The sequence below is a fragment of the Chaetura pelagica genome, unplaced genomic scaffold, assembly GCF_000747805.2.
Source record: "Chaetura pelagica isolate M959 unplaced genomic scaffold, ChaPel_1.0 scaffold222, whole genome shotgun sequence".
Taxonomy (NCBI): domain Eukaryota; kingdom Metazoa; phylum Chordata; class Aves; order Apodiformes; family Apodidae; genus Chaetura; species Chaetura pelagica.
Window position 1 is genome coordinate 9,190,360 of NW_009952711.1, and position 14,795 is coordinate 9,205,154.

Sequence of the window (14,795 nt, forward strand, 5' to 3'; positions counted from 1 at the left end):
GACGGGCCCCTACGGCTGGAATAGCCCCGCTCAAGAAAGAGCGCTGGTCCGAACCACAGGGCTTGTTCAAAGACCCGAGAGCCGCGCGCCCTTCGCTGCAGGGAAGGGGGGAAACAGGAGGGATTATTGTTTTTTTCTCCCATGTTCTCAGATTAGTACTTTACTATATCCTTTGTGTACAGGGTTTTGTACATGAGAGAGCTGTACTGGTACACTGCACATGTTGCAAGACAATGCTATGTACATACATCAGTGCATCCAACTACTGTATGCAACCTGCAAAACCAGGCCTTAGTTGATACATTTTCTTACAGGCACAAATATATATATACACACACACAGTGGCTATTTCCATAACCAGCTCTATGTTCCAAAACAGCCCTTCTGAATTGAGATTCTGGAACGATCTGTTTATGGCTGAATTTGACTTAGTATTTCTTCAGTGCAGCTGCAGCTGCTGTCTGCATTCTCCCTGGCACATCCCAACAGTCCAGATGATAGCAGAAGGAATCCAGCTTTGCTGATGCTCTGCAAAAAAATATAGTAGCAATTCGTGTCCATAGAGTCATTCCAATGTGTCATGTTTTGGAAACAAGCATAGGCTGGGACCACAACAGCAGCTTTACTGTCTTTCCAGGACAGGAGAAGTTCATGACAGTTCTTCCAGTTTGAAAAATGAGTTTTACTACATGAAAAATGAAGAGGCGAAAATTCAAAGCAATTTTAACAAGATACTATTTAAAATAATATTTTCAATATACAGAGTACTTATTCCACTTGAAGAGGAAAAGCTAAATTACATTCTGCCAATAAAGATGCAGAGAAAATAGCTTGTCTGGTACCGCTCAAACAAGTAACTTTTGTTTTCCACATGTTCCTGTACTTCTTTCACAGAATTTTTAACTGCCACCAATAGTGAGCTGAAGTCCACGGATACACTGGCACATTTGAGATGATAATGTGAAATTATGTATAAAATATTATTTCTGGTATCTGTCCATCTTCTATTGATGTACCGTTGTTGTTACCTGGTGAACTATAAAAGACAAAGCATGTTTTGCTAGCAGTAGGAGATTCGTGGATCACTTTCTTCAAACCTTTTGTTCCATAATGGGAATCAGGACCCTGAAAACATCAGAAGAGATCAGCAATGAATGGGTGTGCAGCAAGACCCCTAACATGTTGAAATTCAAACACTTACTGACTTAGGTTATTTTAATAGTACAGGTCCTTTCTACCCACATCGTAAGATATACACAACATTCACAGACAAGAAGCAAGTGCCCTATGTCTAAACAACAAAAACCTTCCCTGACAGCACACTTAAACCACTTGATTTAAGCCAACTAGTAATGAATAGTATTTCTCCTTGTCATGCAGGTTGTATATGTTCTCACTTAGTTCCTTGTCTCAGCTTCTTTTAATGTGCAACATTTTTTCCAACATACTCAATTTTTATTTCTGTAAAGGCAATTATATTTAAAATAATATGAAAAGATTTTTGAGAAAACATTAAATAAATTTGTCCATGACATTAAGGAGAGATTTTCCTTGAACAAATAATTCTTTCCTATATTTCTGCACTAGCACATAAAAAGCGAACAAAAAACCCTTTCCATTTTCTTGACTCTAACTAGTGGTTAGAATATCCTTGATGAAATAAATAAAACTTAAATTTTGACAGAAAGCTGCTAGATTAAAATTTTGGATAGCATTTTTGCTCACACAAACCCACTATCTTTCATCTGCACTCATTCTAACTCTTACACCAGGCCAGAAAACTGGCAGGCGCAAAGGATCCAGTTAGGAATTCTGTGCTGTGGCACAGAAGAGAGGAAGCAGTCTTAAGAGTTGCTGTGGAGTTGAACTATGGTGTTCTTATCTCTACACTTAAAATCAATTTGAGATCTAGAAGACACTCTCCCATCAGAAGACAGTAAGAGAAGAACTCTTGCATCAAGTAACATTTCCTTCTGTACTGTTAGGTGCTCTTACTTTCAGTGTTGCACAAGCTGTGTAGCAAACAGTTGGCAAGATCTCTATAGGTTCCTTGAACATAACTCTGAATGTACTGGCCGTTCCATCACAACTAAATCCAGTATCATTTTGTCCTAGTGTTTGATTCTTCTCATAATCAATTATCTGTATAAAAACATGAAAACAGCATTTTTGGGTTTACAAGCTTGACAAAGATTCTTATAGTACACATATTAGATTTGCTGATCTTTGTACACCTCTGCAGCTCACACAAGGGAAGCACATTTGTGGCTGTGGTTATTTTAGAAAACCAGTTTTTAACAGCTAATATAAGCAGTCAATGATACATTCTTAAAGGAAAATGGAAATTTGTGCTGCTATGTCTTACACATACAGACTACGCATTATTTCTTTTGCCTTTGATTTTGATGGTGAATAGAAATCACTAAGATGTAGTAACAGCAGATATCTCACTTCTCATTTTGGATAGTAACCTTGATCCATGCTGCCAAACACCACTTGCAGTTGGCTATCAGAGCTTTAGAGTGACATGAACATTTCTCATGATTACTGCACTAATGAGAATCCTAAAAAACCCCTAGTATTATTAAATTTCCATATAATTTTTAATGTTGCACAATTGAGATGAAGCCCTATTTTTCCCCAGCCACAATCAATAGAAATTATAATGCTGAAACTAAGACCCTTTCACATAAAAGATCTATTTCCAGTATACATTATCACTGTTTTAAGACCAGTATAAGATGTTTAGCTCTCTGAAGCTCTGCTAGTACTGATGCGGGTCCAAAAAGAAAGATAGAGACACAACACTTAGACACCCATCTGAAAAGACTGTGACAAGAAAGTTTCAGACTTATCAGGAACTGGGGATACTTCCAGATTCAAGAGGAGATGTATAAAATGGATGCTCTTCATCTGAACCATAAACATACCTTAGCCTTTCACTTTGAATAAGGAGCATGTTTTTTCAAGTGAAACTCTTAATCATTCCCACTTACTATGCTTTTGTTTGCCTTGTAAGAACTAAATTCTTTGCAGATGAAATAAATACAGCAAACATGCTGAGGGAGCACAAAAAAAATGCCTTCATCTGCTAACAGGAATTTAGGCAAGATGATCCAACAAGAGTTAATGCAAAGCAAACATCACCAGATATGTACCGTATAGCTGCTAGGTTCTCAGCATCAACTCTTTTTTTCTAAAGATCCAGTCTAGTGCACTGTGCTACTTATTTACATGGATTTATGGTTTGATGGCATTTCAAATCAAGGAGTTTGAAAGTGAGCTTTTAAGCTGAGGAATGTGGAAAAGCCAACAAGTTCCTTCCAGACTTCATTCCAGATACATTCTCCAGATACAAAATTCCTATCCTTGAGTGCAGAATGGTCAGAGAATGTTAATCATCAAATAGGAAATAGGAGAAAGATAAACTGTCATTTACATAGGATGCCCAGAAATGAACCAAAACAGCAGTTCCAGCACATATTAGAGGCCTGTGAAATTAGACAGGGACACTAAGAGTTTCTGTCCATAAATGAAGTCACAGATTCTTCTTTCACAAGATTTCCCACACCCCTAATAAATCAATGTGATGTGATAGTAACAGGTTATGAAATACATAGAGTAAAACTGCCAGTCACAGAATGCTAGTACCTTGTTAGAAAGCTTAGATTCAAAACTTATCTCAGTAAGAAAGAATTTAAATGGACTGAAATTCAATACTTAATAAAAATACAGTGCTGGATCAATATTACTATAAGACAGTCCTGACTACAACATGCTAAGAGACCAAACAGGCTACAAGAGCAGGAAATAAAAATTTTAGTAGTGTCTTCATTTACCTGCTCAGACTGGTCAAGTGTCATATCAGGACGTGAAGCATGGGTGACATTTTTAGATGCTATCACTGACCATTTCACGAGCTTGCTAGCCAATTGCTCAGTAGGAAGAAACACAACCCTTGATTTGGTATTGAGTGATGAGTAGGATCAGATTCAAAATTTCATAATGGAAACACTATGTAACAGTGTCTATAATATACTTAGAGTCAAAACTCCCACATGAACAACAAAAGCAAATCCACCACAGCTGTGCTAAATTTCAAGAAGAGAAAATGAGAAGGCTTGTTCAAAAGAAGCTAAAAGGAGCAATTAAGAATATCAAATCCTTATAAACAGCATGCAGATCACTGAAGGACATCACATGCCAAAGAACAGTGTCAGTATATATCCCCTATTAGGAAAGGTTTGAGAAAAGGGGAAAAAAACTGGCATGGCTGATCAACAAGAGGCTATTCCTGGAAACAAACAAAAAAGGTCATCCTATAGAAAAATGACATTTTATCCAGATTAAAATGGAAAGATTAAAACTGACAGATTAAAATGTAAAAGATACAGTTAAAGGTGAAAAGAACATTTAGGAACAGCTATCTGAAGGCATCAAAAAGCAGCCTTAAATCATTCTTTCAACACAGCAGTAACAGAAAGCCCCACAGACTGTCTTGTGAGCTAGACAGCATGAAGATATGATAACTGAGCAGCAGCAAAGTAAGGTCTTCACATAGGAGCCTGGAGAACAGCAATACAAGTAAGTAATTTGCCAGCAGAAGAAACTGGGGAGATTCCCATGCTGGGACGTTTTCAGCAAACTTAAAACTGAACTTCACAGAAGTAGTTACTGTAGCAGTAACATACAACCTTCTGCCTAAGACTGAATCAGTAGCAAGTAAGATGTCAATCTTTCCAAAAAGCTCTGGGCAAGGACAAGCCTCTAAGCCCCAGCATGTGTACCAGGGTAAGAATGTCATGAACAGCCAACTGGGTCAGACAAATGGTCCAGGATGCTGTGACAGTGTCAAGAGAAGATGATGCTGAGCACACAAGCCTGGGCTGTGCTGTCCATACCCCAGCACCCACAGCTGTTCTACATGGGGTACTACAGTGCACATCCCCCTTCTGCTCCTTCTGGAATCTTCTAAAAGATCTGCTGTTTGATGAGTGAACATGTTGAAATGCCAGCAAACTGAAGACATGATACCCACTTCTTCTGGCAGTATGTTCAGTATCCTCGGCAGTGAAAAAATACTCTTATCTGTTTTGATCTTCTGTGAGTATCAGTAAGTCTTCTAGTTCTAATATTCTGAGCTTTGGTGAATGACAAACACTTCTGCATTTACCTTATCTGTTGCCCTTGAGATTTTAGCAGCATTGCTCACACCTCCTCAGTGCTTTCTTCCCTACAGACTGAAGAGTCTTAGCTTTTTTGGTTTCTGTACGGTAGCAGCTCTGTCCCTTTAATCATGTTAACTACCATATTCCCTACCTTCTAATTCTACTGAGAAAGATGGGAACTGCACAAAATACTGAAGATGTGGGCACACCTGGCTTTGATACAACAACACAATCTGACCTTCAATCTTGTTTTCAGTTTCTTCCTGATGACACAGTGGGCTTTTTTAGCAGCCACTATGTGTTGTGTCACTGATTTCAGAGAGCTGTTGATCAAAGATCTTTCCTAATTACTAGAAACTTTATTAAAGGGTAGGCTTTGTGCACAACTGAACAGATGACAAAGCTATGAAATTTGTCTGCAGAAAGCTGACAGGAATTCAAGGTTAGACTGGAGAAGTATCCTGAAGGGAAGCTACGAAACAGAGAAACTAAATCCATCTCAGAAAATGCTTATACTGACTGCAGAACACACAGAAAGAGAAAATTTCATCTTTTTCATACTTTTCTCTAGTTATCTGCTTATGACCACTGCTGGGGACAAAACACAGGCTAGATTCTGGCCTATCAGTCTCACTCCTACCCAATTAAAATACACAACAAACCTTCTGCAAGGACTACAAGTGTGGTTTCTGCATAAGCCTCTTTAAAGAGCATATACTGTACCTGTATATTAACTTGATAGTCTGTGGGTCCATGAATAGATCCATATAATCCAAATCCCACTATAGAAATTCTTCTATTAACTGTGAACCTAGTATGACACAACCCAAGAAAGGAATTTAAAAAATTGTGACAGGTGTGTTACTTCATTCCCTGTCAAGTAGGAAAAAGATTCCCACTTAAGAGTAGGGAAGTAAACTAAAGTGACATTACGTTAATTTTTTTTTTCAATAACACTCTCTAATTAGATTTCAATAGTAAGAAAAATGCATTATAAAGTATCAGCTTCACAGGTTAAAATTTTGCTAATCCCCCAAGATACTCAGTATCACTAAAAAAAACCCTAACCTGGTTCTTTTGAATACCTCCAAAGTAAAAACAGAACAAGACTTGGTATTTTAAAAAGGAATATACGTCTAACACCCAATCACTCTAAAATGCACCCAGTCCTCCTGAACTTTTTTTTTTGGTACTTTATGCTTTATGTCAGCAACAGTCTAACTTATTTTATAAAAAGGAAAAGATCAAACATGCCCAAACAGAACCAGCACCTTGTTACTGTATCTTATGCCAAAAAGTCAAAGTTGAGCAACACATTCCCTTTCTTCCCACACTCCTCTGTCTCTCCTCCAAGCAGTTTCAAAAGCCGTACCTAATCCGATCACTTGTTCCACTGTAGCCCCAGCGACTCTCCACTTGCTGGAACCTGTTAATGCTGCACTCTTTTCCTCTCAGGCAACACCTTGGTCGATCAATATAATCTACTTTAGGTTTAGGATTGACAGTAAAATGCAGAAAGAGATTTACTACTTCCCGATCTGACAAGATTCCAGACTGAGCAGGGCCTGTGAAAAGAAACAACTAAGATGATTCAAAGAATTACTCCAACTGTTGAATTTAAACCACACACATTTGCAAACTGGGGATGACAACAGTATTTTCCAAAGGCCAGAGAATATTCTGCAGAATGTTTTGCTTTCATTTATGCATCGTAACTTCTATTAGCATGGACTAGTAATAGAGTGTTAAGCACCTCAGCACTCACAGGTGAACAGTGCAGGGCTATGGACTAACAGCAAGACAAGGAACCCCAAAACTCACCAGCTGCAAACTCTTCAATAGTCATTAATGGAAAACGGATTAAGGAAAGAGCTCTTCCAAGGACTTTTTGTTTGTTTCCAAATGTCACGGGTAGTTGTTGTCTTTGACATTCTGCTTCTGCCCAGCGAACAACAGCTCCAAAGAGTCTGCTCTCTCGAATGCTAAGGGTATCTCTTTCTAGAACTGCACATAGTGTGTCTAGAGAAAAAAAAAGGTAGATTTAGACCAGTTTTCACCCAAACCTGTAACACTGCTACACATTAATCTTCAAGTGTTAAGTAAACACTAAGAACATTCCTAATAAGAAATCTCCCAATAGTATATAGACTCTAAAAATAATTTTCTTGCTATGAAGACAGGATATGAACTTCCTTCTTGATTCCTAGGAGTGTGACTATCTATAATTTATGTAGTGACAACCAGTATCCTAAAGAATTTCCACAGCTAGGAAAAGATGAAAATGGGAAGTGAGCAAGCAATGAATACACACTACCAAAAAAACAAGTTAATCATGATGACATTGCCATATTCTCCTCCAAGTAGCCACCTGACAATCTGGATCAACTATAGAAACAAACAGCAGTGGTGCACACAAAACCAGTTTAAAGATACATGAAAGTGATCCTAAACATTGACGTATTTGCCACCCACAAAGCCTGAAGGTGGAACATAGGAGGTGAGGCAAGATACTCATATGAGTTTTACAAAACTCTGTTGTCATGTATTATTAATTCTGGAATTTTCTAACTACCAGGTATGCAAAAGTCAGTTAATCGTAGAACACAAGCCTGAAAAAAAACCCATTTTCATATTCTGAATCTTCTGTCTTCTTTGAGAATCTTTATATGCCCTGAATTTAAGCAAGGCATGTTTGTGATCATAAAAAATACCATATTGGAAAGTCAAAGCAATTTGGGACTTACAAAGAGTAGAGATTAACACTCACAGTCTGGGTACAAACCCCACTGAACCCGAGTTCTCTCTATTTCTACTATAGATCTATATTTCTCTATATATCTACTCCATAATTCCTTTAAGCTGGTGGAGTACCTTCCTTAAGCCTGCATTTTTTACACAGTCTAGCTGAATTGGAGTAAAATCTTAGACACATACAGTAAAAATGAAATTGAGTCAGCAAATTTGCAACTACTACCTTTTCAGAAAAGATGAAACATAGAAACCAGCAGCTTAGATTTAAAAAAAAAACCCATCAGATTTCATAAATTGTACCTGGTCTGTGCAACTCTGAATAGAGAAGCACCATACAACAACAAAACAATGATTCTTGCTACACATGAAAAGCAGGTGTGGATGCCTCTGGGACCAGGCACAATACTCAGCAAGTAAAAACTCTGGCTTTAATGAAAGTGTGGTGTTACCATAATGGGAGCCCCAACACACTGAAACCCTGCTTGGGAATGAAGCTCAAAGGAAAGCACTGCAGGGATGGCTAATAAAACTTGCACTGAGTAACATATCATACATATGCAATACACTGTTTTGCTCATTAGCAAACTTGCTGATATGACACAGGTTCTGTTGTCCACATTCCGAGATCTGCAGCTGGCTGTTGCACTGCTGCCCATGCAAAGGTGGTGCAGATGAGGGGGAAGTGAACTACCCCACTTTACCATGGAGAGAAGATGCACTTGGGACTCCACATACTCAGGTGGGGAAGGTGAACTATCCATAAAAACGTCTTCTTGCAGCCTGCAGTTCTCTTCAGGAGTTTAGTGCTTAGAACACATTGAGTAACTTACCTATATCAATATCTGTAAAGCCTTCTGCACTTATTGCATCCATAGTACTTTTGTCTATTGTGTCAAGACAAAGACTAGCAAGCTGAGGTTCATCAAACAAACGGGCCTAAAAAGGTGAAGAAACACATCTTAAGCATAAAGTTGACAACCCACTAGTCTTAAAAAGCAAGTATTTTTAGTCTAGTACAGATCTAATTTAAAAATAGGATTATTTGTCTAAGTACTCTTTGTGTTTATATCTTAAGGAGCACTTAAATTCTCAAAGGAGTATATAATTAAGGAGAATTCCCTACTAAAATCACTACTAAAAAAAGTACACATAAAATCCGCTATAATGAACCAAGTAAGTCTTCACAAAAAAACAATTAAGAGATTCATGAAAATACACTGTAGAATGAACTGGTTCCATTTAAAATGTCCCAGTTCTTTGCATACTTTTTTTTTTTTTTTTTTAAAAAAAGCCTTTCTCTACAGTAAAAAGAAGTTGAGTTTGTAAAAATGCTAACAGAGCAACACAACATTTTCGTACCTAAATTAGACTATGTGACTGCAAACCCACTGTGAAGTCATACTTAGTCCTTTCCCTCTAAATACTGATCTTCCTAGTAAAAAAAAGCTAAGCTTAAATTTACCTACTTGAGTAAGCAGCATAAAGGCATTATCTGCTCGGAGGTGCTTCGTTAGAAAATCCACACAATGAGCTTCCAGGGCTGGGACTGCATACTTTTTAGCAGTGTATAAAGTAGTCATGACTGTTTCTGGACCAATTTGAACTTCATCTGAATAAAGAAACCTAGAAATCAATACACAAATACAGACTGTAAAATCAGATCTTGAGGGCAGCAGTTAAACAAAGAATAACAGTGTCTTTGCATTTAGGAAACTTGTCTAAGAATTGCACTGGGAACATGCAGCAGTTGACCATGTTAGCATTTGTATAAATTAGTATGCTAGTTATAGGGTTGAAGAAAGACTATTACGTTAACCTAATGGCATACATTTAATTTAAATATGTATTACTCCCTAAGAATTATCTGGCTATACTAGTTATACACAGCTACCCAACTGTAAACAACAGCTGAGCAGCAGAATTAGTTCACATATTAATGTATGCCCTTTTGATTCAACAGGAAGAGCTGCATTTCCAAATATTGATATATAACCCTTTACAGCTGTATTTCTGAACTTAATTTACTGACAGTGCACACTAGCTTCCCTGATGTGAGGAGAACAGTGTCAAGGACTTACACTGTGATAACATCTTATGTCAAAGTTACCATTCTGTAGTGTTCAGAGGAGAGGAAAGGGAGTAATATGCTAGCAGATGACCTTGACTTTTCTATTCCTGCCATAGCAAAACACCCCAGCTTGTCTCCACTGTTTAAGGCTAGATGATTGGTTGAAAACTTACAAGCTGTGAACCCAAAGAGAAAAGTCTCCCACCAAAAGCAGGAGAAAAAAACCTGTTTCCTGAGCAGCTGTTATTTGAGACCAGACAAGATAAGATTTATTTTAAGGTTCTGTATGGAAATGACTTATTTTTAAAAATAACTTCTTACAGGTGACATTGAAGATAATCTTAGCACTATTTCATCAGTTTTTTAGATAATCATCTATTATTTACAAAAATACATTTGTTCCCAAAATACAGGCAATTAATCACAATAAACCAGGGCACATTAGCAAATGCAGGAATTCCACAATGAAGACCTAGCTTTTCCTTTCTATTTCTTAGTATTTTTTATTCAGAACCACCTGGAAATGAATGGAAAACAACACTTAGAGAAGTTGTTTGGAAGCATGTTTAGAAGCTTTAAATGTAACAGGTAAGCAGTTACCATTGCAATACTGCAACCTATTCAAGTGGCCAACTTTAATGTCACTTAGGCAATGTGAATGAGGCTCTAGATTGATTCTTTAAACTGGATTTACATCAAACAGCTTTTAGAGACAATAATTTAATGCTAACTTTTTTTTTTTAATTAAATTTTCACACAGCTTATTTTTAACTTATTTATGAAGACTATATTATCTGTTGATGGAAATGATGAGCTTACTTTCAACTCATCATCCCTAAAAAATTTAAGAAACTAAGATCTCTTAGGTACAGTTTTATATACTAAATTGACAAGTAGTTCATTGAATCACTAGAATAGTCAGTTAGATTTTGATTTTAAGCTTTAGAAAAATCTGTTAACATGCCCTAACCTTTCTTGTACAACTTTATCAGAGCTTGGAGTCCAAAGCTCCTAAGAGTTGAACATTAAAAGGCTGTAAAAAAAGCAGCATTACAACGTACATTATACATTTTACCTAATGCTAACAAAAAAAAAAATTAACAAAAAATGTGGGTTTTCTCCCCACCAAGCTGTTTTTAGAATATTATTTTTATTCCTTAAGTGTATCTAACCTTAAGTCAATGAACTGAGACACCTGAACAGCTTATCTGGCTTGTGGTTCACTTTCTACGGCACATTCGTAAGAATCAGGGTGCAGTTCCAAACTGTGCTTTGCTGATCCTTGTTTTCCCAGGAATCTTGCACTCTTTTTCCTCATATGATCAAAAAACAACTAGATGACCAAAATACAGGAATTTGAATGTGGAAACAAAGCCTATGCATGCTGGTTTTCCGTTAACTATCTGTTTCTATACATTGATCAGCACAGGGCACAACAACTCACAGAACATGTGATACAGTTATAGGCTTTGAAACTGAGAAAATCCATGACAGGAAGTGCCCAAATTAATTAAGAAAGTCACACTGTCAGGTTTTTGTGGTTAATGTTTTGAGTTTTTGACAATGCTAGTATTTTTCTGGGATTTTCAAAACCAAGCAGCAGTCTTGTGTAAAAACTGAAAAGTGTAAATTTGCAAAGTTAAAAGTAGCTGTAAAAAAATAAGAAAAATGGTTATAAAGCACATTGTTCTAGGATGTTGTATTTTCATTAAGTATATGAATGGATGATCATTGTTGCCTTAATCTACTCACAAAAGAGGAACTCTAGGGGGGGTCTTCTCCTTAAAAATCCTTAAGTCTTTTGCATTAACTGTCCCACTGGTGGCACACCTGAACTAGCCCACCGTTATGTTTATACCACTGTTTCTCCTCCACTGAGTGGAGCTCAAGATTACCGACTTACACATCCTCATTGCTTTTTTCTCTCCTCTCCTCCCTCTCAAGAGGCTTAGAGAAATAACCTGCTCTTTAGATACTGACTGATTTTACTGTCATCCAGGATGGGGGGTGTGTGTCTCTCTGTATACAGTGGAGGAACACTTTTAGTGACCACTCGACCACTCACTTTACAGAAGCCTCTCATAGACTTTATGCCACTTTACTCTCAATTAGCACTTCTTTCTCCACTAGACTTAGCATCTTCCCACTAGCTGAAATACTTTCACCATTATATAAGCATGGAACAATCTTTTTCCAGTTAGTCATGATTACCCCTCTATTTACTGTTTGCATAAGTTCTCTGCAAAGATATTTGGAAGATGGACTGCTAAATTTGTGCCATGTTGTCCCTTTCCTTTATACTATGATCAAAGGACAAGTTAAATTACTGCAAAATGTGAATGACATGTTTAAAAATCCTAAAAACAACAAAATGAAATGCTAAAGCAGAATCCAACTGGGACTTTAATTTTCTTGATCACTGCTATCCACTTTGCACAGTTAGAAACATTTTTTTAAAGCTGTTTATTTGGGAAGAAAATTCAAATTTTGTGATTTTGGCATCAGTTCAGCTTTTCAGCATTTATCTATCAAATTACTCAGCTGCTAAAATCTCCTGTCTCATGTTTGAAAATTCTTCAGGCAAGAGGGAAATTGAATGATAACCCAAAACACACACCACAGTAATTTCTAAGCCTTTGAGCTCAGCCAATCGTTTCTTAGAAAGTTCTCTTCCCAGCCAACTTTAAAAGGCTTCCCTTTCCCCTTCTTTATGGTTAAGATTTATGCCCACAGACAAGGACTACCCAACTTTCTCTACAATTTTTAACCAGAATCAGAACATAATTTGTCAAAAAATCTTTTTCTTTGGCTTTGCTTTACAAGGAGCATTTGACAGTAGATCTTTATGGAACACATCAACTACAGCTAGGACCTAACAAACCGCATGAGTAAGTAAAATAGAAATGAGCTGTGGAACATTAAATAATGAGTAAATTATCCCCAAAAGTTTTTTCATCACCTAAATGTTTCCTCTACCTTGATCTTCACTTGCTACTTGTATTCAAGAATTCCAACTTAATTTCTATCCAGTACATCCCAAACTGTTATTTGTAAAGATTACAGAAAGGCCCTATAAAAGGCAATGATCATTATCTGTCCACTTTACTAGTGTGAGATAAAAGACACCAATAGTGGAAGGTATAGTTCTCCCCTCTTCTGGCCAACACCAGGAAGAAAACCAGGTTGTCTTATAGTTGGTAGACTTTTAAAATAGTGTCTATGAGCATGAAGAAGTCCAGTACTGGTCTGTATGAAAGAAATTCACCTTAGATCTGTTTTCAACAAGGTGTTGCAATTTGCATTTATTCCAATATAATACATATGGAAAAACATCCTAAAAAGATGCCACGTATTTCATATCAAAATAAGACATCAAACCTGAGATGTTTCAACAGTTCATCAGTCTGGTACAAGTATAATCAGTTTTCTTACGTAAGTCTCCTGGCTATTAGGTACTAGCAGCTCCACCAACACAAAATGGCTTTTGTTTGCTTCTAACAACATTTTTCATTCACTTCTACAGTTTTCAAATACCGACCTTCTTATCTTTACCTAGAACTCTCCTGTTTCTGTGTTTATATTTTTATCCAGACAAACTTCTCTCATTATATCCACTTTTCACTATCCAGTGTTTTTCCAAATACAAACAGACAAACATACCCATGTGAACATTCACTTTTCACCTTTGAAACTATTTTGCTTGAAAGACACTTCCCACTGTCTCCCACTCTGCTACACAAACTACTCACCTTGCCACTCCCTGTTGCTAATAATCTGCAAAATAAATACGGTTCATTTGCTGATGGCAACAGAGAGAAACTGCTGCTGCACGGTGGTTTCTTGTTTTGGGTTGGTTTTTTTTCCAAGTCAGCTCCTGCAACGCCTGTGTCTCTGATTACTAAAAGAACTAGACTACTCTTCTTATCTGTAAGGCCTCAAAACAAAGAAAGCTGCTCAGACTTTGGAGCTTCTCCCATTACAGAAAACCTTGAGACACTATGTATTTATTTCCAGGCAATAACATGACTTGTATCCCAAACATTCATTACAGAAATCTGTTTCATACAGTTTACAAAGGTTTTGCCTATCAGAGGTGTTTCTTTGAGGAAAAACCTTAAGATTAAGCAGTTTAGTCATATTACCTTACCACAGCCTGATGCACAAAGAAACTGTGAGTAATTGTTTCTGTGGACACCATACATTTTATTTACCATGACACTCACTAAAAAGAAACAGATAAACTATTGTGAGCATGACAAACACTAGATCCTGTTCTGCCCAAATGAGACATCCCTAATCCACTGTACATACTTTTTGCCATCACTGCACTCATGGTCTCATTTGGGTGGTGTGTGTGGAAAAAATCAGTGAACTGCCTTCTGCTACATGTTCACTCTCCACCCAAAAGTACTCGAAATAAGTGTGATTACAACGGGTACTACTCTGGTACAAAGGCAAAAAAATGTATTACCACTGCTGAAAAAGAAAAATGAACAATAAGATTAATAAAATCTCACAGTATGAAAATAAAAGCTTGGTACAACAGTCTCTGTCCCTTCTCGGCTGTTAACAGAAGGTGGATGGACAGCTGCAACACTCAAAGGAGCCACTAATTCCCAGCATCTTACTTAAAAAAACCCAAAACAAACACAGACATAAAATGAAACAAAAAAACCAAAACCCCAAACCGAACCAAAACCAGCCACACCGGGCTGCCATCACTACCCAAGTGCTCTCCTGAAGAAGACAACCTGGCTAGCAAAAATTAGGCCACTTCTTCAGGGAGAAGGATGCAGGGGAAGAGCAAG

The 14,795-nt window shown here is 37.3% G+C and overlaps 1 protein-coding gene across 1 annotated transcript; it reads right to left on the minus strand.

Moving 5' to 3' along the window:
* Positions 1-751: 751 nt before the first annotated feature.
* BTBD1 (BTB (POZ) domain containing 1) lies at positions 752-9,538 on the minus strand. Its single transcript, XM_009994477.1, has 7 exons — positions 9,386-9,538; positions 8,750-8,855; positions 6,990-7,187; positions 6,541-6,733; positions 5,892-5,979; positions 1,996-2,142; positions 752-1,125 (listed from the first exon to the last, which is right to left on the minus strand). Exons 1-7 carry the CDS (start codon positions 9,497-9,499, stop codon positions 967-969), a joined length of 1,005 nt encoding a protein of 334 aa, XP_009992779.1. The 5' UTR covers positions 9,500-9,538; the 3' UTR covers positions 752-966.
* Between the last annotated feature and the right edge of the window lie 5,257 nt (positions 9,539-14,795).